The 23,633-nt window shown below is 59.7% G+C and overlaps 4 protein-coding genes across 18 annotated transcripts in view; 2 read left to right on the top strand and 2 right to left on the bottom strand.

Moving 5' to 3' along the window:
* Positions 1–3,548, top strand: part of PPP1R13B (protein phosphatase 1 regulatory subunit 13B) — a 97,536-nt gene extending 93,988 nt beyond the window's left edge. For both annotated transcript variants that reach the window (XM_075530786.1, XM_075530787.1), the window contains exons 16-17: positions 665–864; positions 1,308–3,548. In XM_075530786.1, coding sequence (XP_075386901.1) covers positions 665–864; positions 1,308–1,349 — 242 coding nt within the window. In that variant the 3' untranslated portion in view covers positions 1,350–3,548. The remainder of the gene's footprint in view (positions 1–664; positions 865–1,307) is intronic.
* ZFYVE21 (zinc finger FYVE-type containing 21) lies at positions 2,073–10,550 on the bottom strand. 2 transcript variants are annotated; one of them, XM_075530788.1, is made up of 8 exons: positions 10,338–10,550; positions 5,747–5,797; positions 5,188–5,356; positions 4,735–4,810; positions 4,571–4,662; positions 4,169–4,216; positions 2,693–2,835; positions 2,073–2,609 (listed from the first exon to the last, which is right to left on the bottom strand). In XM_075530788.1, exons 1-8 carry the CDS (start codon positions 10,473–10,475, stop codon positions 2,574–2,576), a joined length of 753 nt encoding a protein of 250 aa, XP_075386903.1. In that variant the 5' UTR covers positions 10,476–10,550; the 3' UTR covers positions 2,073–2,573. The 2 variants fall into 2 exon arrangements, with proteins under 2 accessions (XP_075386903.1, XP_075386904.1); XM_075530789.1 differs by lacking the exon at positions 4,169–4,216.
* Positions 10,551–11,118: 568 nt separating this feature from the next.
* On the top strand, positions 11,119–22,350 carry XRCC3 (X-ray repair cross complementing 3). Its single transcript, XM_075531155.1, has 9 exons — positions 11,119–11,235; positions 14,372–14,469; positions 15,457–15,523; positions 18,480–18,617; positions 18,812–19,021; positions 19,424–19,578; positions 20,898–21,110; positions 21,203–21,246; positions 21,328–22,350. Exons 3-9 carry the CDS (start codon positions 15,469–15,471, stop codon positions 21,536–21,538), a joined length of 1,026 nt encoding a protein of 341 aa, XP_075387270.1. The 5' UTR covers positions 11,119–11,235; positions 14,372–14,469; positions 15,457–15,468; the 3' UTR covers positions 21,539–22,350.
* Positions 19,952–23,633, bottom strand: part of KLC1 (kinesin light chain 1) — a 47,088-nt gene continuing 43,406 nt past the window's right edge. For 9 of the 13 annotated variants that reach the window (XR_012779700.1, XM_075531144.1, XM_075531149.1 and 6 more), the window contains 2 exons: positions 20,492–20,564; positions 19,952–20,178 (listed from right to left, as the gene is read on the bottom strand). Coding sequence is in view for 10 of the 13 variants with exons in the window: in XM_075531149.1 (XP_075387264.1) it covers positions 20,176–20,178; positions 20,492–20,564 (76 nt within the window). In the remaining 3 variants the exon portion in view is untranslated. The other 4 variants (XM_075531147.1, XM_075531145.1, XM_075531154.1 and 1 more) reach the window with 1 other exon arrangement.

Consider the following 23,633-nt stretch of genomic DNA (forward strand, 5'->3'; position numbering starts at 1 on the left):
CAGCACTGCCGTACCCCTCCACCAGGCCCAGGTCCCAGGTCTGCTCGACTGCTCTATGGCTAGCAGGGTCAGGTGTGGGCGGAAGTAGTGTCCAGGTCCCAGGGCCAGGCCTGGCAACCCAGCCACTCTTCTCTGGGCACTGGCCCAGGGCTCTGCCACTTGTCCTGCTTGACAAGTGACACAGGTACCTGCAGTCCAGTTCTCCAGCTGGAGTCTCCCTGGACAGAGGGCCACAGTCAGCACTCAACTCAGAACTGATTTTAGCCTGGAACAAATGGCCCCACCCCTCACCTACCCCACCTTAGTGTGGCAGTGCAGGCACTCGTGCCCTAGCCAGTGCTGGGGGGAGGGGGGAGGGGAGGCAGCCATAGCCGTAGGTGGAGGCTCTCCCCTCTCCCTCTCTGTGTGCTCCTGGCCACCTGACCCTGAGCAGCTGAGACTGGGAGGGGGGGAGGGACTGAGGCACCAGGCAGCCAGTGCTCTTGCGCTGCCTGTAATCACAGCTGTGGGTATTTTGCCACCTTAGAAGCTGAGCCTGCCCTCAGGAACTTGGAGAGGCATGGCACCTGCAGGGCCCTGGCTACTCGGCCTTTTCAGGACAGCCTGGCTCCCAAGTCCCACAGCCCTGTCTCCTTGGGACACACTGATGCCCACTGTCCCGCAGGTGTCCAGGAGAAGCTGGGCGTGATGAACAAAGGCGTGGTGTATGCGCTGTGGGACTACGAGGCCCAGCACAGCGACGAACTCTCCTTCCATGAAGGGGACGCCATCACCATCCTGAGGCGCAAGGATGAGAGCGAGACTGAGTGGTGGTGGGCTTGCCTGGGAGACCGGGAGGGCTACGTGCCCAAGAATCTGCTGGGGGTAAGTGGTCTCGCACCCTGGCCAGGAAGGGAGCAATTGGCTCTTCGCCCAAGCCTGCTGAGTTGCTGAAGGGACCCCAGTGTGACCATGAGCCAGAGACTGGAGACCAGTGCTCTATGCCCAGACCTCAGGCAAGGAGGGTGAGGCTGCTGTGTGGGAGGCTTGTAGCCTCTGCTCTTCAGCAGACGGAGAGGAGCTGCCATCTGGGGCTGGCAGCTAGTACAGAGCCTCATAGGAATGACCTCCCCCAGGGCCAGGTGCCCATAGAACACACAGCAAGGTTGCCCAGACAAGACGGGTTCAGCACCATCAGAGACAGGGAAGCTGTGAAGCCAGCACGTGGGCCCTGGGTGGGCATGTGAACAACTGCCCTGGTGGCCCCACAGCAGGTTTGGTGGCCCCTCAGCGCCCTTCTCCTGGCACTGACTATTCCGTTTCCCCAGTTATATCCACGGATCAAGCCTCGGCAGCGGACACTCGCTTGACCACTTGCGCCCTGAGGAGCCATCTGGCCCTGCCCCCAGAAGTCCGTGTCCTCATGGAACCCAACGCAGCCCGTCGGGGGCACCGCCTCCAGAGATGGTCATGTCAGTTTCTGTATATTCACTTGACCAGCTTCAGAACCCCACCCCTAGTAAGAAGTCCCTTGTTCCCTGTGGCAGGTGGGCTAGGCCTCTGAAGATACCTTTGTACCCCACGCTCCCTCCCCTCCCCAAGGAGCCCTCAGTGCAGGGGCCTAAGGGCTGTGGAGGCCCAGCCGAGCAGGGGGCCCTTGACTGGCTTCTCTACAGAAGCCCAATGAGCTCCCCACGCTCCACAAGGTCACAACGCCCACTCCCCACCCCCAGGCCTGACGCAGAGCCTCTGGCCCACAGTGGGTGGGGATGCTGTGGGATTGGACTGGGAAAGGTGGTCCTGCTGATCTCTGCTCCCACTGGACTACACCCCAGGCCTGGACGCTGCAGTTGTCCCCTTGGAGCTACAGGCCGGAGGCCCTGCCACATGGGGTCAGCTGTGGCCATGTGCGCATGGGTGCACTGTCGCTGACGCTGGCTGGTCACGGCTCACTGCCTGTGTGTGTTTGACAAGAAACCTCACGGTGTGAGACACGATGTTAGTGCATAATAAACCGCTCCCACCCACCAGCCACTGCTATCCTCCTTCTTAGCAGATGCTGGTGCACGTACACAATGAGGCAGCACTGTGTTTTCAAAATAGGTTTAATCACAAGCTTTCTGTACAAACTGCTGTTGCAGCCATTTAAGAAAGTGGAGCAGTGAGTGAGAAGGGCCTAAAACGAAGCTGGTGGCGTCCCCTGTGTATAAAAAGTGTGTTCAGCTGAGATGTGACAGAGGGTGGACAGTCCAGAAACCAGGCTAAGGCAGACTGTACAGGCACAGGAAAGACAGACGAGGCCCAGTGGACACCTGAGCACCACCACTACCCCAGGGTTGAGGGTGGGGGGCATTCTGTGGAAAAGTTAGTGAGCACTGGTGGGCAGAACCTTCTAGTGAGCCTGGGCCACAAAATGCACAGTGCAGGGCAGGCGGAGCAGTGTGAGATGTGGCTGCCTCCCCCATCGGTACTGGCAGGCTAGCACGCTGAGCGGGCACTAACAGCTGGGGAGTATCACACAAGCTCAGGGACACGGTTCCAAGTGCTTGAATGTTCCCAAGCGCTGTGGGGGCAGGCGCCTGTCCTGTCAGCCGTCACTGGTCCCGTGATTCATAGAGAAGCTTGGCAGCCTGTGGGACAACCAGACTAAGCACTCGGCAGCAGGTAGGCACCAGAGAGTAGAGGGCAGCCCCTCGCCCTGAGACAGCAGTACCTTGTGCATGGCCACCAGCCACGTGGTCGCAGGCCTCTTGCTGGCGTTGGCATCCTCCCCAGCTGTGAGCTTCAGCTGGGTCATGCTTTCTGCCCCGGGCATGGTGTACTGCAGGAGCATGCCCGAAGCCCGCGCACTGCCTCCTGGGAGGGGAAGTAAAGGTAAGATGGTCCCCAGGGCCCACCTTCCCTTCCATCCTGGAGGTGGGCAGCCCTGGCCATCAGCAGCCTGACCTTGGTGCACCCAGAAGGCAGACAAAGGTTCAGATGTTGAGAATGGGCCTGGTGCCAACTGAACCACATGACTCGGCACCAAGTGGCTGGCCCAGGTCACTGCTGGTTGTCACCTGTATATGTGTTTGGGGGGGGGGGGGGCTTTTTTCAGAGGCCCTTCCAGCACAGAGCTACAACTATCCTCAGCCAGCCACACCTCAACCAGGCCCAGACAGTCGCCTCTCCTGCCCATCAGGAAGCTGAGCTGAGGAGAAATGCCCTGTCCTGCCCACCAGCCCAGGGCTGACACCAAAGACCTCGACCCAGCCACTTGTGGAGCCCAGACACCCTGGACCCCAAGGAGGCTCTGCCCTGCAATGTGCTGTTCCAGTCCCACCCTAGCAAGAGGCCACTCAGAGCAGCCCACCAGCCCGCACCCACTATTTCCCTACCGGGGCCTCAAACCCACCGGCATGCCAGGCCTTCCCAAGCAAAAACCACACCAGACATGGCTCCAGACTCGAGGCCACGGTCAGATAGGAAGTGCTGCCTGTGTACGGGACGGGGGGGTCCCTAGAGGCTCCTGGGTCTGCCTGCCCTCACTGGTTTCCAGGCAAGGGTTTCCTAGTAAGCACCTAGAGCAGAGCCATCAGCCTATCTGTGTTTGTAAATAAAGTTCTGGAACACAGCCATGCCTCCTGTTTCCTAACCGTTCATGGCTGCTTTTGTCCCTGTCAGACACCTTCCGGCCCAAAACCCAACACTCTAACCCTGAAACATCACAGGGCACTGGGTGCCAGAAGCCCCACTGCCCAGGCCAGCCTTCTACTTGGACAGGGGAGGCAGCAGGCCAAGGGACACACAGGCGGCCTCACTCCCCACCCCAACACTCAGACGAAGCCTTAAGGACAGAAGTGCTAGAAGCACTAGCCATGGTCTCAGAAAAGACATCACCCGGGGACAGTGCCAGCGCGCCCTGGGGGCAAGCCTGCTGCCTGGCTTCACTACCTGTGACCCCCAGTGGCCTTGCCCACCTGGCACCTAAGCCCTGCTCAGGAAGGGGTACACACTTCAACCCGAGCAGGTGATGTGTTCACTACCGGACACTCCATTGCCACCATCACCACAGCCGACCCCACAGGCATGGGGTCACCACACCCCAAGGGTTACCACCACCCACTCTGGAATGACTGGTCACCATGACCGGACCGCCGCCAGGGCGGGAGGGCCTGCAGCATGCAGGGAGAGCCACGGGGGCGCTGACCTTCAGAGGCGGGCAGGCTCTCCAGGAGGCTGGTGTACGTGTCTCTTTCTACATCGAGAGGGTGGGAGCAGTGGAGAGAGAGAAGGAACAGTCAAGGGGGACAGAGGACAGGAAACAGACCGTGAGGCGGAGACAGCCCAGTGCAGGCAAGGAAGGAGTGCTGCTCACACACTCACAGAAGGAGAGACTCTGGACACCGGCTCCTGATCCTAGGCCTCGCTACTTTGTGGGAGCGGAGGCCGAGCTCTGCCTCGCTTCCCCCCGCACTGAGCACACAGGCTTTGCGAGAGCTTTTACAGAGCGAAGGTTGTCGGATATGGCTGGCACATGTTCGCAAGGCCAGTTCCCACTCAGGTTACCAGCATGCCGGCCGCACCACCCTTTGGAGACCGTGAGCGTTACCTCCCGGAGGAAGACCTTCTGTCAGGATCTGCATGGTGGATATGTGTGCGATTTCAATCTCGTAATGGCTGTCCCCGTCCAGAACCAAGAACCTAGAAACCAAACTACTGTTCAGATGGGAAGCCTGGGGCCGAGGTTCCAGGCGCCCAAGGGCCAGCTCTCACCTCTGGTTGTTGGAAAGGCGGCAGACCATCGCCTCCGAAGTCTCTGACTTCCCAAAGGTCACGAGGAAGGGAGCCCCTGGGACACAAGCCAGCATGAACACTGCAGCCTAGCCTCATCCACATTGAGTGGTCACAGCACGCCCTGGCCAGGGGCCTCAGCCAGGGCAAGCATGACAATGAAGGGTGAGGGCACCCAGCACCCCATGGGGCCAGAGTGCCCAGCTCGATGAGAGGGATTGGAGCCTGGAGAGTCAAGGCCAGCAGCAGAATGGGCATGGGACCCACGTCAGGAGCACCTGGGCCCCCACGGTCATCAGACTTTGGCCCTCCAGAGTCTCCATTCTGGATGGCAGCCTTTATACCATTTAGTGGGGGTGGGGGGACCAGCTAATGCTGGTGTGAACTGGGGTGGGGTGGGGGTAGGGCCGAGGGCCGTCATACAGCAGCACCTACCGGTGATGAGCACCTTGAGCTGCTTGTCATAGAACTCGGCCTCCCGCTGCGACACCAGGGCACACTCCGCGCACTGCCGCACAGGGTCCACGAAGCACATGCGCGGTAGCGCCACCTTCTGGCTACAGCACCGGTCACAGAAGCACCTCCCGCACCGGCGGCAGTGGTGCTGCAGTGGAAGGGCCCCGGGTTAGACATGGCCAGGTGTCACACAGGACAGGTGCTACACACAGCCAGTCAGATATAACACGGGCCCACACACCAGGCCAGACACAGGCGCCACTCCCAGGCCCACCCAGTTAGTTGGTCACACAGACACACTCCCCACACAAACAACCCTGCCCCCCCCCAGTCCATCAGACAGGATACACACCTGCACATATAGCTGGCTGGTCACTCAACGCACACCCCACACGGGACCAGGCTGGCCCACCCAGTTGCACACAAATGCACAGACACACACACCCCACCTGGCCTGCAGGTACGTTTAAAATGGGACCCTGAGCCCCATAGGGACCTGTCACCTGGGGCCCAACCTCTGCACACTGTGTCTACTCACCTTTCTGGTGATGAAGTCAAACTTGGTGTCACACTGCATGCACCTGGGGCACTAGGAAAGAGGAGATAGTGTGAATGTCCACCCTGTCACTCAGCTCCTCATGGAAGGCCCCACCCCCACGGGGGTTCATAATCGCCCACAGGGTCACCTGGTCCCATCCAGGTCAAAGGTGTCAACTGGCCCTGTTCATTGGGGAGGGACATCACCTGGACCTGCCCACAGTGAGGGGAGAGGGAAGAGAGGCAAGCACCTGTCCTCACAACCTCTGCCCACAGAAGGGGTATTGGAGGCTGGTTAAGGGCCACAGGTCCTTATAAGGATGGTGGTGAGATGGACAAGCATCCCCAAAGTTGTCTATAAGTGGCCAATCTGACCCCCTTCCCGCCCCACCTTGTGAGACCCCCCCCCAACCCTCCTCAGTCCCACTGCTGGCACAGGAGGAGCTGGAAGGATGGATTGCTGTGCCGGGGTGTGTGTGGGGGCTGTCTGCCTCCTCCTGCTTCAGTATTGGCACCAACTGGTACAGGCGCAGCAGTTCCCAGAGACAAGCCCATTCCTGGTGTACTGGAGGCCCTCAGGGGCAGGGGCAGCAGCGACTTGATGCAGTACAGGCCATGGAGTCCAGGGTCAGGCTGTCCGGAGGGAGGGTGAACTCTTCCACCCTGACCACATGCTTAGCAAGATCAGGTAGGGGACCTTCTGGACTCAAGGCTGTGGGTCTGGGGCCTTCTCCTCCTCCTCACTGACCACTTCCGGCTGACTGGGTCCTTGGCAGGGGCATGTGGCCGCCCTCACCACCCTCCCAGCACTCAAAGGCAGACCCAGAGGGACAGTGAAAATGGGGGACCTCACTCCTGCCCCGGCAGCTGTGCCCTGTCCCACAATAGTTCTGGCTATGGGAGCCCACGGGCAGGTGGTCCTGAGTGCCCTTCAATGGCTCAGCATGCCCAGCTGCTGGGTGCTGCTGCCCAGCACCATATACCCGAGTCTGCCTCGGAGTCCGGTGAATGACCACCTGGCTGCTCTTGGTTCGCACCTGCTCTGGGCTTGGAAACCTCCCCAACCCTACCCCACCCCACCGACTAGTCTGGAGCCATCTGCAGGTCTGTACCCACCATTCAGGGCCAGCTCCTCCCAGCCCATGCTGCCCTCCTGCTGGGACACTGTGTGCTAGCAACTCCAGGCCTCTGGGCACTCCACATGGGGCATTCGCTGGGCCCCTCATGGTCTGGCCACAGAAAGCCCAAGAACCGTCTCAGTGGTGAGGCCCAACAGCAGCGAGGCAGCCACACCACCAGATGCTCCCACTCGGGCCTGGCAGAGAAGATCGACACTGTCGGGCCATCACCATGGACAGAACTGCAGATTACCATGGGGATGTGGGGAGGGAGCAAGTTGAAAGACCACTTTCTGAGCATAAGTCTACTCCTAGGATTTGGAATCTGTCCCCTAGGAACCCTAGCAGTGTTCGTCACCTAGAAGTGGCCCATGGCTGAGGATGGAGGCCGTCCTGAGAACTTTTAAGCAAGGTCATTTCCGGCTGGTTCCGTCTCCCCCTGCCATCAAGTCGACTCTGACTCTCAGTGACCCTGTGTCAGGTGTCCCTGGCAGCCAGTCTGGAGGGCTTGTGGTTAGTTGGTTATTCTCCAGAACAGTATTTCTAGAATTCACAGTTTATTGCTTTTTAACACATGCAGCTACCCGGTCGAGACCCTTTACAGAAAGTGCCCTCGGGCCCCTCTGCACCCGCCTCCTCTCTCCCCAGGCATCTGATGTGAGGAGATAGAAACAGGCGGTGCGTGCAGAACAGGGAGTGAAACCTGCCAAGTGCTAACCCAGGCTCCAAGGAGAGCCAGCTGGGAGCACATGGGCCTCCTGCCAGGCTCGCTGGCCACGGTAGCTCTCAGAGGGTCGAAGAGAAGAAGCTATTCTAGGAGGGGAACCAGCAACACCAGGCATGAGTCATAACTGTGCACCATATGGAGAGAGAAGGTGGAGCCAGCTGCCAACAGCAGCACAGTCATCCAACAAGACAGAGCCTGGGGGGCCATTGAAGGGGGACCAGGAGACAGCTCTGGGTAGTGATGGCCAGGAAGAGAGATGGTCGAGAGACTGAGGCAAAGAGGCAGGCAGAGAGAAGACATGGCGGTATCCTGCAGCCAGCTTCTGGGATGAGGGCGGTGAGCAGCTGGAGAGGCCTACTCCCCCAGAAAGTGCAAGGAAGACACCCTGGCCCTGTGCCTCCCTTCTGCTCCCTCAGGCCAGCACACTGTGACCAGAGCTAGCAGAAATGTGATGGATTCTCAAAAGAGAATCCCAGCCCCACAGCTGTCCTGGTGCCCACAGCCATGGTGGGCCTGTCCGGGGTCCCTTGGGCCCTGCTGAGGACTGTCATCCCCCACTGGGAAGCCCTCAAGTCAGTACAAACCTGACACACATTCACATGCCTTTATTAGAAGATAGATCCTTGTAAAGGGTAAACCCATGCCTCCCACAAACATCAAATAAGCCATTGCCCAAACCATTCCTTAAGGGGTCACACCAGTGCAAGGAGAACCCGGGTGCAGCTATGCTCCCCCCCCACAGGAGGAATCAGGGAAGTGGGTAGGAACAGATATACAGGGGACTTTTTCCCACGGTGAGGTGTGCATGTGTGGGTGGGAGAAGGGACAGGGAGGGGAGGAATTTAAGGGAAGCCATTGTGTCTCTAAAGGACAAAGTTCATAGAGCAGCATCTACATGCCTGACAAGCCCCCACCACTCTGAGCTGGGCGACCCAATGCGGGTGACTATCTGTCAGGCCCTATGGTATAACCAAACATTCAGGCGGCACAGGTCTCCTGGGTCCCACAGGGCTTGAAGGTACTGGCGGCAGGCTCCTCCTGAGAGCAGGTTAACTGGTGCCCCATCCCCACCCCCACCCCCACCCCTGAGATCCCCCACCTGTCCTCACACTGAGAAGCAGCGTCCCTGCAAGGGAGGCAGGGTCCCGAGGAACACCGGTGAGGACCTGAGTATGCAGGGGGCCCAGGCAGAGATGCACCCCGCCCACCCCCAATTCTCTGCACATCTCCAGGGGCTGCACTGAGAGCCTGGCTCAGGGTCCCCAGTACAAGGAGCATGCTGGGTGCCAGTTCTTTCTGCTGAAGTGAAGATGTGGGGGGTGGAGAGGGGGTGAACACATGACACACAGGGAGGCTAAAGGTGGTGTCAACCACCAGGTGCTACCCAGCTCTATCTGCCCATCCCCAGCCCCCATAAATCCCGCTCTGCCAGCTTCCTGAACACCCCACATGCCCAGGGATTACGGTGTCCTCCAGGAAGACACACCGAGGCCTGTGCTTTGTCAGTGTCTCTGTAAGCAGTCTCCAGTGGGTAGGTAAAATAACGGGTCATGCTGGGAGACCCAACCCCAAACTCAGCAGCCCCTGGACAGAACAGTTGATGTGGGTCCCTGAGAGTCTCTGTCTTTATGGACACCACCACTGCAACCGCTGACTCTGGTCAGCAGCCCAAGGCAAAGCCCACTGTCCCGTCCATGGATCCTCTGCATGCAGTTTTAGACCAGACACAGACCCTAACTAAAGGGCAGTCCCAGGGGGTCAGGCCCCTCCCACCCCACTGTACTTGGGCTGCTTCTTTACCACCCCAACTCCTTGACAAAACTTAGCTCCCCAACCTCTCCTGCAGGAGACCTGTGCTCACTCAATCCCCAGTTCTCTGGTTTAAGATTGTCTGCAGCTTGGGCAGGGTGATGTGAGAGGCTGGTACGTTCTGGAGGCTCCCTACACTAAACAGAGGATGGGGCCACCCCAGGTCAGGGCTCAGCCACATCCAGGTGCTGCCCCTTGTGTGTGGTGGTGTGTCCTGGGGAGCTGAGATAAAATGACAGGTCCTCCCCTAGGAGCTCAGTTTGTAGGGTGCTGACGGCTCCGAGGGGACACCCCTCCAGCAGTAGGTGGCAGCACTGAGGCGCCCCCTCCCCTGGACTCTGCACGGAGGAGGGCCCAGCTATGCTGTCCACACCACCCACTTCCCAGCGCAGGTGGGGCCCACGAGCAGACCTGCGTCGGCCAGGCTGTGAGGTTAAGGGGTCTCACAGTGGCCAGGGGCAGGGCCGGGGGAGGGGGTTGGTGTCAGTCATCATAAACAGACCGAGGGGCCAAGGGGAGAAGAGAAAGTAGGAGGTGCTGGAGGGGTGGGGGTGGGGGCGGTCACTTCCAGGCACTAACCAGCCTAGCGGCCCTGGTGGAGAGGGTGCCAGGGCAGCAAAGGGCGAGGTCAGTGGGGGAGGGGTCACCGAGTGGAACGGGTGGAGGAGAGTAGGGGAGCCTCAAGGGGTTGGGACCAGGATGGGACAAGATCGTCATGCAGTGGGGGAGATACCTCATGTGTGTGGGTGGGGTCGTGACGGTCCCACAGAGTGTACAGGTACCCCAATAAAGAACAGGGTCCTGCCCAGGGGGCCCCAAGAGAAGCGCGTAGTTCTGAGAACGCACGGGGCCAGGGGACTTCCGGAGGACCCCACGGGAGGCACGGGACCGGGGACGCACCGGGCCTGGGGGAGCAGGGTGGGGGCGCGGCGCTGTACCTCCTTGTCCGGGACCCACTGCGGCTCCTCCAGGCCGAAGGGGCTGCCGAAGGCGCGGTGCTCGGGCACCATGCGCAGGCCGCTCGGCGACCGCACCAGTTTCTTGGCGTCCCGGCGCGCGGCCACCTCCGAGGACATGACGCCGCAACCCGCGACACTAACGCCGCCGCTCTGGCCCCTCGCCGGCCAGCGACGCCCGCGCCCCGCCCGCGCCCCACTCGACCCGCTGACTGCGCCGGCACCCAATCGCCGAGCACAGCCCTGAGCGCTCACCAATCGGAGCTTGGGACCCGCCCATTGTCGCCTGAACCAATCCACACGAGGCCACCTCTGCGGAGTCACCAATCGACGGTGAGGCCGGACCCAGGCAAGCTCCGCCTCTCTTGGGGAGGCTGAGACTTTGGATTGGTTCATCCACCAGTTACGTTAGTAAACCTCGTCTCTTATTGGTGCAGGCTGCGCGGCCGCCCGGCGCTCATTGGGAGATGAGGTGGCGGGGGGCGGGGCGCTGCGAAAGGAGCGCGAAGCGCGGTGGAGTGAGCGCGGGTGAGGACGCTGAGGGGTCTGGAGTTGGAGGCTGGGTTGGTGCGCGGGTGGCGGGACCCAGGGCGTGCGGGGCTCCGGCCCGGAGGCTGGGCGGATAGAGGCCGGGGCGGGAACAGAAAGGACCGCAGTCGCGCGCGCGGCGGGGCGGAGCTGTGGCGTGGGGCTGAGGCGTGGAAGGGCGGTGGCCTTGGGGGCGGGGCGGGGCCAGAATGGATGGTGGGGGCGGCGCTGAGGTGTTCTTCCTGGGCCGGCCGGCGGCGGAACCCGGGCCCGGGACAGTGCTACGGGCTCCGCGCTGTGGCCGGTGGGCAGGGACGCCGGGAACTCGCCCGTGGAGACACAGGGAGAGCAGGTGTGTGTTGGAGGAGCGGTAGCGGGCAGGTGAGAAGGCACCCGCCCACTGCAACCGATAGACATTGGCTCGGAGGTCAGGGTCACTTTGGAAGGGCCATAGGTTGGACTGAGGCAGATGCCAAGTGAGGTGGACATCGGTGACTGAGAGGGGACACTGTAACGTTTAGCAAACATAGTATTTGATGGTTTTCAGGAGAGACCAGTGGAGCTGCTTGACCAGATCAGACGCCACCAAACCCACTGCCCCGGAGTTGATTCAGTCAGACTTGTAGTGACCCTATAGGACGGGGTTTCCAAAGCTACCATCTTTATAGAAGCAGACTGCCTCGTTTCTCCCGCAGGGCAACAGGGGTGGATTCAAACCACTGACCTGACAATAGTTAGCAGCCCAGCGCGTGATATCTGCTATGAAATCTAGGATGTAGTGATGGTGGCAGTAATGACAGCTTCAGTACCTGAAACTTAGGGTGACATACCTAAGTGTCTTACATACCTCATCTTCCCTACCTTCTCACCCATCCTGACACCAGCGGCTTCTCCACAGCGGCCCCGAGAGCTAGGTGGGTTATCAAGGAAATAACCCCAGCAGCTTGGAATCAGGACCCAGGGCTCCGGCTCTGGGCCAGGAGGCATGCAGTGCAGCCTGGCTCTCAGCCCCGCCTCCTGTCATCCCTGGCTGGCCCCTGGGGACTCTTCTCATGCTTGCAGCTCGCTCACCCTGCCTCTCCCCACTGCCTCTCTTTCTGTGCCTCCAAACTGAGGGTTGGCTGTTCATCTACACAGCTCCTTGTCCATTTCAGGGCCTGGCTCCTTCCAAGACTGACCAGTGCCCCCTGGTCAGCTGTAGTCACCTCACTGACTAGTCTGTTGAGTAATCCTTGCAAGGCCATACCAGTCACAGGCAGGCTGCAGCCCAGGGCCAGCCACAAGAATCAGGCCACTGACAGTTTACAGCCACCCAGGAATGTCCACCGGCCTGGGAAAAGTTGCAAACCTCCTGGGCTAGGAAGCTAGGGCAACAGGAACTCTGGAGCATCATGAGACATTTTCTCAAGCTACTGTTCCAGAGAGCGGAGGCAGATGGCCCACAGAGAGACTCGCTCGCCACCGAGCCTCCCTCCCCGTCCATAGTGAACTTGACACAGGAAGAGCTATTACAGCCCCAATGAACTCCTGGGCCCACCCAGCCCTGGTGAGATGGGGGACACACTGGACACCTGACCTCTGTCATAGCCCTCAGAGGTCTGCGCTCCTTGTAATGAGCAGACAGAGCCATGCTTAACTTCAGAAGGTGCTGGAACTGGGGATGGACCTTAGCACCCAGTGCCGCCTTAGCACTTCCCACACCCTGACCTTCTCCTCCCAGGGAGCCTGCCTAGGCCAAGCAGTGACTGGGGGTTCTGGAAACTCGCATTTGCTGGGCTGCTCTGGCCAGTGTTGCGTTCCCTCTGGTAATTTGTCAGATCAGCTAAGATCAGCTGCCTGCCATGCTAATGCCCCCTAGATGGCTCTGGAGCCCAGAAGGTGCTCTAGGCCGCCCACCCCACTGCTGTCCATCACCCTAACTGGAAAGCATGGGCCATTCACACCCGTGCTCCTTATGGGACAAGAAAATGGGGACACCAAGGCCCAGGGGCCCCAGCACCCCCCCACACACAGCATGACTGCAGGCACCCCTGCTCTTGTGCCTCAGGTGCAGCTTGCTCCCAGCTGTGCCGCAGCCCCCTCTGCTAGCCCCTGACCCGCTCTCAACCACACATAACCCAGGGTCCCAGCTGGAGCTGCCACATACAGCCCGTAGGATTAGGACCCCCAGAAGCTGCTCCCTGAGCGCCCAGCACAGCCTGTGCAGTCAGCACCCTGCTGTCTGCTGTCTTCTCCCCCGGACCCTGGCACATTAGGCACCGGTGGTCCTCTGTGCCCCAAGTCCGTCGTCAGCTCGCTCCCCTCATTGGTGGTACCTCCATGAGCCCAACTTCTAGGGCCATGGCTGTCCACCTTCCTGATGCCTCGACCTTGCCATACAGTTCCTCGTGTGGTGGTGACCCCAACCAAAAAATCATTTCCGTTGCTACTTCATCACTGTCATTTTACTACTGTTCTGAATTGTAATGTAGATATCTGATATACAGGATGTATTTTCATTGTTACAAATTGAACATAATTAAAAGTGTTCAATCACAAAAACAATATGTAATTATATTTTGTAAAATATTTACTTCTAATGACAAATAAATGAAATTTTGTCTTGAAGCATGGTGTAGCATGGCTAACAGTCTTCATGCTGCGTACTCGTGTGTGGGAGTATCTGCATGTGGGCGGACCCACCTGGAGACGGATAGAGGAGCGGTGTCTCGGTTTCTAAGACCATCGGAAACATGTGTTTTCCAATTGTCTTAGTCGACCCCTGTGAAAGGGTTGTCCGACACCCCCCCCCAAAGGGGTCGAGACCCACAGGTTGAGAACCGCTGTGCTAGATGCTCTGACTGCCTAGAGCCTGCACGCCACATGGTCTCTCCGACAAGTGGCTGTTTCTGGAGGCAGCGCTTGGCCGTTGGGGCACCTCCCCAGCCCCACATTGGCAGCCAGCCGGAGGGGCTGCCTGGCTGCCCAGCCTGCTGTAGTTGAGACTGCCTGAGGGCCCCCGACTGACACTGGGCGGCTCACAGAGTGGCCATGTGCACATTTCAAAAACAATGTGACTTTCTCCCAGTTTATCTTCTAAACTCTGCAAAGAAAGGCTTGCTTAAGTCCTGGCCTCCAAGCCCGAGTCACGGGATGCTGCAAGCCCCTGAGGGACCGGGCCTTGTTCCAGGGCTGTGGCCTGGATCTGGAGGCAGGCTCAGCCTGCCCCTCGCCCTCTGTCCTTGGCCCAAGTGTCCAGAGGCAGTGAGGGGCACACAGTGGCTGCTGGGAAAGATGTGCCCAGCCTGGGGCTAGAGGTTGGGCAGCTGCGCTGACAGTACCGTGGCCACCCGAGGTCCCTGCCTCCGCAAGGGCTACTGCTGCTCTTCCAGCAGGACCCCAGGGGGGCTTGGAGGCACAGCTCCCTGATCATCAGGCAGACTGAGGAAGTCTCGTGTGCAGGTGCTGCCTCAACACCCTGTAGCGTCAGCCTCTCTCCACCCCTCCAGGACCCGGCAGTTTCAAGAGACGCACACGGCAGCACACGCTAGACACTTCCGTTGGCAGCGTCCCCAAGGCCTGGACGAGGTGTCTTGTGCCAGGGGAGGTAAGTAGGGGCACTTGTGGCATGTTCGGCTGAGGGCAAAACAGTACGGCATCGGCCCTGCTGCTTTCCTTTCTTTTTAGTTCATCCACCATTTTATTGGGCCTCTCACAGCTCTTATAACCATCCATCCATCATGTCGAGCACATTTATACATATGTTGTCATCATCATTTTCAAAACATTTCTTTCTACTTGAGCCCTTGGTATCAGCTCCTCGTTTTCCCCTCCCTCTCCCACACCCACACCCTGGTGACCTCTTGATAAATTGTTCTTTTCATATCTTACACCATCCTCTGTCTCCCTTCACCCATGTTTCTGTTGGTCATCCCTCTGGGGGGTGGGGGGCTTAATACATCGATCCTTGTAATCAGTTTCCCTTCTCTCCCTTCTCCCCTCATGGTATTGCTCCTCCATTGCTGGTCCTGGATTCCATCTGTCCAGAGCTCTTATCTGTACCAGTGTACATGCTCCAGTCTAATCAGATTTGTAAGGTAGAACTGGGCTCATGATAGTTGGGGCCGCGGCGGAGGGGAGTTGGCAACATTAAAGAGCTAGAGGAATGTTGTGTGTTTTGTCAGTGCTATGCTGCACCCTGGCTGGCTCGTCCCTTCCTTGTGACCATTCTGGGAGGGCATGTCCAGTTGTCTACAGATGGGCTTTGGGTCTCCACTCAGACCCTCCTCGCTCACATCGGTATGACTGTTTTGGGTCTTCTGAGAGGGGTCATTTTCAAATGCATAAATATGAGCTCAGCCCAGGTTCTGGAGTAACTGCAGAACTGGTAGGTGTGAGCCGTCTGGCAAGGAGGGTGGCCCTCAGGCCGTGGGGCATAGGAGTCCCGGTCTGCTCGCTGCGAGCCAGGTCTCTCCTCGGACCTTTGATACAGAAAGACTTGCCGTGCTGTGGGGAGCATGTCAGAGCCATCAGCCACATGCCTGCTCGGCACAGCTGCCTGGGTGAGCCCCTCCAGCGCGCCAATCTGCCCTAGGGACACTGAGCAATGGACGTGGACCAACTGGACCTGAATCCCAGAATCACGGCAGCAATTAAGAAAGGTGTGTGTTTACAGGTACTGTGTGTGATGCATCTGTTCCGTACACGTTGTTTGTAGATGTCAGCAAGTCGGTTACTCCACTCAGGGAGCCCCGCCCCGCCTCCTCCCAGTTGCTGTGAGGCTCGACCTCACCGTGGCAGCTACTGTCGCAGCGATCCTGCGGAGGGAGGGAGGGCTTCCGCCTCTTCACTGACCTGTTTCACCAGCATCCCGTCCTGCGAGGAAGTCTCCCCGTCCTTGCTACTGAGCAGCATCTGGCTGCACTGCTTTTAAGACAGACTTGTGCATTCTCCGGCAGCCCGTGGCAGATTCCGTGTCCTTCATGCCCACCCAAAGTGAGAGACAGCCAGTCTTCCCTGTCACCCACGTTTGAGGTGACTCAAAAGACCACAGCTTGGATCAGGCACACCTCTGAACTGTAACATCCTGAAATGGTTGACTCGAGACCAATTCTTTTTGGTGTACTGACTCTGTGTGCTCATCTTTTGATGCTTCGAGCCGGCTCCGACCCATAGCAACCCCGTGCACAACAGAACGAAGCTCTGGCTGGCCCTGTGCCAACCTCACGACTGTTCCCACGCCTGAGCCCGGTGACGCAGCCGCTGTGCCAGGCCATGTCGCTGAGGGCCTGCCCCTCTCTGCTGCGCACTCCAGAGCTGTGCCCTTAGAGCTCACCGGTGTTAGAAAGCTAGGCTCGGTACCCCCTGCCCCGATGCCGTACCTTCAGGTCTTTACACATATCATTGTAGTACTTTCTCCGCTCAAATTTCTGTGTTTTGAAATCTCATGTTCAGCTCTCTTACTTGAGCATTTGTTCAGTTCATGTTAGCTAATCCCCATCTGAGAGCAAACGTCAGTCTTTTTTTTCTCTGACTTTTATTAGGGTGTCAAACACATTTGCACATATGCCGCCGTCATCATTTTAAAGTATTCTCTTCCCGCTTGAGCCCCTGATATCAGCTCCCTGTTTCTTCCCCCTCGCTCCCCCACCCGCCCTCCCTCACAAACCCTTGATTCGTTTTAGATTATTATTTCCATACCTTACATCGTCAACTTTTCGGTCTTTTGCTCCTGTGTGCTTTGCCATGTGTGATGTGCTTGGCGTCCCACAGCCAACTTGGTCTCTGGCTGTTAGCGTTCGATGCATCAAACTGTCTCTAGGTTCCGGTGGAATCTACTTGGATTCACACTTTGGCTCCTGTGGGCTCATTTTAACTTTCTTCGGGTTCAGCTGGACTTGCCTGTGACTGTCGCACAGTCGGCCCAGCTGAGTTTCGGAGCTCGTCCTTGTCCTCGTCCTCGCTCTTCTCCCAGGAACTCCATCTGACGAGGTCCGGAGTGTATGTGCAGCCCGTTTGTGTTGTTGAAAAGGAGACGCTCGGTGTGCAAAGTCCTCTCGGGACTAGCAGTGCCTGTACACCACGGCCTTACTCCCAACTGCTGCCGGCACCAGCTCTGCGGAGCCCTCGCTCGGCTTCCCAGTTCCAGGCGCCAGCCATTATCAGCGCATCTTGACTGCATGTGCAATCGAGCCCAGACTGAAGAAGTTGGCAACATTTTACAATTCCCTCCACCTTTGCCTTCGTGGCTGGTGGGTACCCTGAGTAGCAGTGTGTTAACCGGTCTGCCCGGCAGGCGTACGGGTGTCATCCTATCCCCGCGATCTTTTTGACCAGAAAGTGACGTCCTCCTCCTTCAGTCCAGCCAGAATGGCCAGGTCCAGCCCGTTTGCGCTCACTCCCTACGCTGTCGGCCTGTCGACCTTGATGCAGCGTGTCCGCCCCGCTCGTTCTGAGCCGGGCCCCATCAGCACATGCAGGCCTGGAGGCTCTGCTCCACCCATGCTCATCTGTGAGGCTGACTTCCTGTGAAGGCAGCCCTTCCCTGCCCCCAATGTGTTCTGAGTCCCTACCAACCTGAGGCGCCTGTGCTGGCACGATTATGGTCAGACCGTGTTCTGCTGCGCCACACGGGTTTTCAGTGGCTAACCACCAGAAGAGCCAAGCACGTAACTGAATGCCCGTCGGGGACTCCACATTTATAGAAGCCGTTCTCACGTGGGGTGGAGTCAGCATCAACTCAGAGTGATGCTGCACGGCGGAGAGGCAGTGTCTCACCAAGAGTGGGTCGCCAGGGACACCGCCCCAAATACGTTGTTGCTGCTGCCAGGAGGCTCCCTGCAGCCTGCGTAACTCACAGAGGCCCTGTGTGCTGCGGAGCGAAACAGCCTGGGCCTGGCCCTCCTCTGACTTGTCCCTGTGTCTGCAGTCCCTTCCAGTGACCATTTTCTTCACTTTGCACGATAGCCTTCTCTAGTGACTGGTCCCTTCTGAGAGCATGGCCCAGACATGCAGCGAAGGCCGTGCTCGCGGTGCAGAGCGCGCTCCATGCGTCTTCCGGGACAGATGATCCCATTCTTCTGCTTGCCACGGCCTGGTCAGTAGTTTTTGCCAACACCATAATCCAAGTACATTCCTTTGTCCACTGTGTTCAGCGTCCAGCTTTCAGGCTGCCTTTGAGGAGATTACAAACCCCGTGACCCGAGTCAGGTGCATCTTAGTCCTCAAAGTGACGTGTCTGCGCTTCAACACTTTAGAAATAGGTCTTTTTTAGTGACTTATCCAATGCAATCCATTGCTTGATTTCCTAACTGCCGTATCTGTGGATTTTTGTAAACTGACATTTGTGTTTCTGGGCTCTGTGCCCCAGCCTGTCCCCACCTTCAGGAGCTTTGCCCCAGGGACCCCAGGTCGCCCCTTCTTGTGCTGTTGGCTGTGCCTGACCCACACACGCCCCCATGGACTGGGTGAGCAGGGACTGAGCCATGAAGGGGGTGGGACTTCACAGGCAGGCAGGGGCGATGGGGAGTGACGTGTCAGAACCATGCAGGTCCGAGGGCCAGACAGCGAAGCCCCTGGCTTGGGGCTGGCTCCAAACCAGCAGAATCATGCTTTCAGCCAAACTGCGGTCGGCGAGGGAGCTCCTGTGTCTCTCCGGGGCAGACCTGCAAAGACTGACCGGGCTCTCTGGCCCCGACGCCCGGCGCACCCTGCAGGCAGCCGCCCTACGCCTCCGGGGAAGCGAAGTCCTCACAGGTGGCAGCTGAATGGGGCCCCTCAGGATGGGTGTGGGGTGGGGCAGCACCTGGGGCTGCAGTGCTCTGGGCAGCAGAGTTCAACACCCCACCCTCCTCCCAGCAGCTGTCCTGGCCACATGGGAGTGGGGTGAGGGGCAGTGGGCTGTCCGTGCACCTGCTCAGCTCCCATTGGCATCCACTTCCTGCCCGCAGTGCTGCAGCTGTCCCAGCAGATGCAGCCCCCTGGACAGCCTCGGCGTCTCAGCCTGGGCTGCCCAGTGCTGGACGGCCTATTGCGTGGTGGCCTGCCCCTGGATGGCATCAGCGAGCTGGCGGGGCACAGCTCTGTCGGCAAGACCCAGTTAGCCCTGCAGCTCTGCCTGACCGTCCAGCTCCCGAGGCAGCACGGTGGCCTGGAGGCAGGTGAGCGCCCAGGAACAAGATCACAGCGCGGTCAGCGTAGGGGACCAAGTCTGACGACACCCATCTCCACCTTCATCCAGACATGGGCGCAGGGCTGGGCTGACCCTGCAGCTGGGCAGGGAGGGGAGCCAGCAGGGGGCCACCAGAGCAGAGATGTGCAGCTACACGCCCCATGTGGCCCGAGCCACGTGATCTGATTTGGGCTTTCTCGTGTGGGGCAGGGACAGGGAGCGCCAGCGGCTGTTTCTGGGCTTTGCCCTTGGGCTCTGTAGCAGAGGTGTCCAGGCTGCAGCCAGGCCTCAAGTGTCAGCACTTCAGCTGATGCTCAGCTGAGTCACCCACAGAGGCCCCGCCCCAGGTGCCGAGGAGACAGTGCAGTGCTAGCACCCTCCCCCCACCCAGGAGCCGTGTACATCTGCACAGAGGAGGTCTTTCCGCACCGACGCCTGCAGCAGCTCATAGCCCTCCAGCCGCAGCTGCGGGCCGACATCCCAGGGGAGCTGCTGCGAGCTACGCCTTTCGGTGACCACGTCTTTGTGGAGCACGCAGCTGACGTGGTAAGTGTGGCCCACGCCTGCCCAGGTCATCATGGGTCTGAAGTTCCCAGAGAACCAGTGTCCATGTGATGGCAAACACCCCTGGCAGAGGGCAGGTGTCCTCAGGGGCACATGGGACAGAGGCAACAGGTGTGGGAGGTGGAGCGCAGTGGAGGTGGGGGGGACGGCAGGGTCCTCAGTTGTCCCCCCTCCATGAGCCCCTTTCCTGTGTCCCCCCCCCCTCCCTGGAAGGTGAGCTTTGCTCCAGCTCGACCTAGGGGAGAGTCCTGAGTATCTTTGTGGGTCACAGGGCCCCTCCACCAGGAGGGTGACCTTGGGGCAGGAACAAGCCAGTACAGATGACACCCTGTTGTCAAGGAGACTTGCGGGAAGGTTAGAGTTCATAAACTTTAATTTTAAATATACAGTAAAGTACATGACTGTAGCATGGGGGGGGCAGCACACCCAACGCTGCCCATCTCACCCCAAAATGGGGGTCCAAGAAGGGCCAGTCCACGGTGTCCTGGGCAGTGTGGCAGCCACACTGGCCCTCTCAGCCTCCGCACAGTGGTGGGCGCAGCCACACATACACACAGTTATGTCCTAGGCTGACAGGTATTACTGGAAGAGAGGACAGTGATCAGGTGGGGGGTTCCCCCTTGGGAGTATACATGGCCTTCCCTGCCTCTCAAAATAGGGGGCTTCTTAGCACTGAGGGCCAGACCATGGGGGCTGGAAAAAGCACCCACAACTCGGCCCCCCTGTGATAGACAAGCTAGCTGGGCAGGTGGGAAGGTCTTGGTGTCATCCCCCCACCCAGCCCCACACTGGCAAGAGCTGCATGCTCACTTTATAGCCAGCTGCCACCCCCCACGGCGAAAGCCATGTGCTCACATCATAGACACCCCCCCCAAGGTGAGGGCCACGTGCTCACGTTATAACCAGCGTCTTCCAGGCCGCTGCTGCTGCTGTCGTTTTCCGCCGAGAGCACCTCCCCTGGACATGCCCTGGGGAAGCAGAGACCGGCCGGGTCAGGGCCAGAACTGCACTTGTCCCCCTGCCCAGGTCGAGGAAATGCTGCCCAAGGCTGCCTGTGAGCAGGGCCTTGGCCATGCGGGCTGCTCCCGCTGCACCAAAGGCCCTGTCACTGGCTCCTCGGGGACCAAGAGGTGGTCCCCATTCGCCAGGTCTGACAGGGAGGCTGACGATTGTGAGGGCCCCGAGCCGGCAGGGTCAGGAAGAGTCTGAGGGTGTAGTCAGCGGATGTGGTGGTCTTGGGGTCCCTCAGGCAGGCGCAGGGTGCGCAGAGGAGGCTGCCTCCCTAGCTTTGTGGCCCACAGGACGCCCTGTTGGAGTGCGTGGCCCGGCGGCTGCCTGTCCTGCTGGGGCGGGGCCTGGCCCGCCTGGTAGTTCTGGACTCAGTGGCCGCCCCATTCCGCTGTGCCTTCGATGGCCAGGCCTCAGTCGCCAGGGCCCACCGCCTGCAGACGCTGGGGGCTGCGCTACGCAGGCTCAGCTGTACCTTCCAGAGCCCTGTGCTCTGCACCAACCAGGTGACCCACGCCCCACCCCGCCCCACCCTACCCCAGGTGGGGAGGCCACCTCCCTGGGCCCTGGGCTCAGTGCCTGCTCTCCCCTCCCCCAGATCATGGATGCGGTGGAAGACCGAGCACTTGCTGGGCCACAGGGGTGAGTCCAGGGCTGGGTTGGGTGGGGTGGGTGGCGCAGACCCTCAATCTCCCCAGTGCTGGTGGGTACTTTCTGCCTCAGCTTCACCAACGAGCGGGCCTGTGCAGCCTTGGGGACGGCCTGGTGCAACCAGCTTCTGCTCAGGCTGGCCGCGGAGCGCACACGCAGTGAGAAGGCACCACCGGGCCCCCCGGCCCGCACCCTGCGGGTGGTCTTCGCACCCCACCTGCCCCCCGCCTCGTGCTCCTTCACCGTCAGCGCGGAGGGTGTGCGGGGCACAGAGTCCTGCTGACACTGCACCCACCCACCGGGCCCTAGAAAACGTGTCCCGGTGAGACTGGGAGGCCCCTGGGCCTGTCACCACCTTCACATGCACCGTTGCCAGGCATGGCTAGGAGCTGGTATACCTCTCATGACCCCCTCTCCCCCACACACACATACACCTGTCTGAGGGACACCACAGTTAAGAGGACTCCTCAGGGCAGCGGCTCCATCCCATCAGCAGCCCTGGCCCACCCTGCACTGGGTGACCTCATCCCCGCAGCCCCAAGGCAATGAGGGCCAGGGCCCTCCTGGGCAGGACTTAGTGCGGGTGGGAAGGCATCTGGATTGCTTTGTGCCACTAGCCAGTGTGGACAGAAAGCAGCACAGAAGCGCCTATGGGCAATCTGGTCATACATGTGTCTTGGGCTGGTGGAGTTTTGGTTCTACAAGTGACACCTCCACACACACTTCTCAGCACCCACAGACCCACCCACCACATCCCTGGCAGGAGTCTGGGTGGCTAGTGGGACCCCTCCACTCTGCTGGGCAATCCTGCTTCACCTGGGCCCCCAACTGGAATCCTCTGTGTGCCTGTCCCCTGTGCCACCTGGAGGGCTCCATTCCACACTCCCTGAGGTCCTGGTGATGCAGGTGCTGCTGTCCCTGCGGCTGAGCGGTGCAGGCGGACAAGTCTGAGTGGCCCCTGTACCCTCAGAGCCTCTCGTGTCAGAATCCCCTCCTGGCCTCACCCCTGAAAGTGTCCAGTGAGCTTCCTCAGGGACAGGGACCTCAGCCAGAACACGCCTTTTATTTTTGGAATTAAATAGAAATTAGCAAGTACTTTTCTGAGTGAGTCGCACCATCTGTTAGGAAGGAGGCCACATGAAGTCCTGCAGCCCCATGGCTGGCACGGCTCGGCCGCCTGCCTATCCCTGGGCACCCACAAAGAACTCCACCACCGGGGCCCATTGCGCCAGAGTCCTGCTTGGTGGACACCTGCTGGTCCCCAGTGACCCTGATGCCCTCACTGCTACCCCCAATGTGAAGGACACCAGGACGGAAGGTGTCTGTGCATGCGCTGTACCACACACACACACCCATCAGGACCAGGTGACCGGCCGCGGATCAAGTTCCTGTCCCTTACAGCACTTACATGTAACCACGGACTGGGTTTTCAACCCCAGAACAAAGGAAACGGGTGGCCAGCCTGTGCCCACCACACCAACCCCTGACGACTCTCCTCCATCCACTGTCTCGACCAAAAACGCAGAAGCCACTGCCCTGTGAGGGGCTCAGTCCACTACAGGGCCACACAACCTGGACACTTCCTGACAGACCTTGAAGGGGGCAGCTGAGTCCTTCCGAGACCTCTCCAGAGGACCATTTACAGAGCAGGTTCCTGGCGCAGCTCAGGAAGCAGCAGCCCCCACCATGCCCGCAGGTGCAGCCTGAGCTACAGACGGAGCCTCCATGTCCTTGAATCTACTCAGGCCTGGAGCCCTCCCCGTCTCCTGTCTGGCTCCCAGCCCTCTACTGCCCAGCACACAGAATGCAACGCAACACAGGGCTGGAGTGGCCAGCTCTCCAGGTGTAGGCAGGGCTGAGCCTGGGGGGAGGGCCGTGTGTATGTGTGTGTGTGTGTCTCGCTGCCACGCGTCTCCACATCTGTGTCACTGTGAAAGCATCCAGACACTCAGTTTACAGCCTGACAGCGTTCGTGCGTGAAGCTGGGCTGGTTGGAGTCGCAGAGCAGTGCCAAGAGCGGGGCTACCAGGCGCCAGTGTCCACGGCAGTGGCTGCCACTGTCTAGGATGGATAGGAGGTGCCTCCGTGGCGGGGAGCGGGGCGGGCGGGGGTCTCGGCACTCCTGTATCCCGGGGCTAGCTATCTGGCTGGACCCTCAGTGGGCCAGATCAGTGTGGCTGGCACTCAGCGCGCGTGAGTCTGCCAGACAATTATCTCGTTCCTGCGTGAAAAAACAAACGGAAAGTTACACTCAGAACCTCACAGGAGCAGGCCTGACGTGACCCGAGGCACCAATTGCAGGGGTCCTGACAAGCGGACATGGCCCGTGACCACCTCACGGGGCTGGGCAGAAGAAGGAGCAGGCAGCATGGAGGCTG

Source organism: Tenrec ecaudatus, chromosome 14, assembly GCF_050624435.1.
Source record: "Tenrec ecaudatus isolate mTenEca1 chromosome 14, mTenEca1.hap1, whole genome shotgun sequence".
Lineage (NCBI taxonomy): Eukaryota > Metazoa > Chordata > Mammalia > Afrosoricida > Tenrecidae > Tenrec > Tenrec ecaudatus.

What these genes read in the sequence shown, in the direction of transcription:
- ZFYVE21 (XM_075530788.1), bottom strand. Translation starts at nt 10,475, where the DNA reads ATGTCCTCGGAGGTGGCCGCGCGCCGGGACGCCAAGAAACTGGTGCGG. An exon ending in GCTCAAGGTGCTCATCACCG is followed by an intron (nt 4,811 to 5,187) that starts GTAGGTGCTGCT and finishes CTTGTGTCCCAG; the next exon opens with GGGCTCCCTTCCTCGTGACC. An exon ending in AGAAGGTCTTCCTCCGGGAG is followed by an intron (nt 4,217 to 4,570) that starts GTAACGCTCACG and finishes CTCTCGATGTAG; the next exon opens with AAAGAGACACGTACACCAGC.
- XRCC3 (XM_075531155.1), top strand. Translation starts at nt 15,469, where the DNA reads ATGGACGTGGACCAACTGGACCTGAATCCCAGAATCACGGCAGCAATT. An exon ending in TGGAGCACGCAGCTGACGTG is followed by an intron (nt 19,579 to 20,897) that starts GTAAGTGTGGCC and finishes TGTGGCCCACAG; the next exon opens with GACGCCCTGTTGGAGTGCGT. An exon ending in CTGTGCTCTGCACCAACCAG is followed by an intron (nt 21,111 to 21,202) that starts GTGACCCACGCC and finishes CCCCTCCCCCAG; the next exon opens with ATCATGGATGCGGTGGAAGA.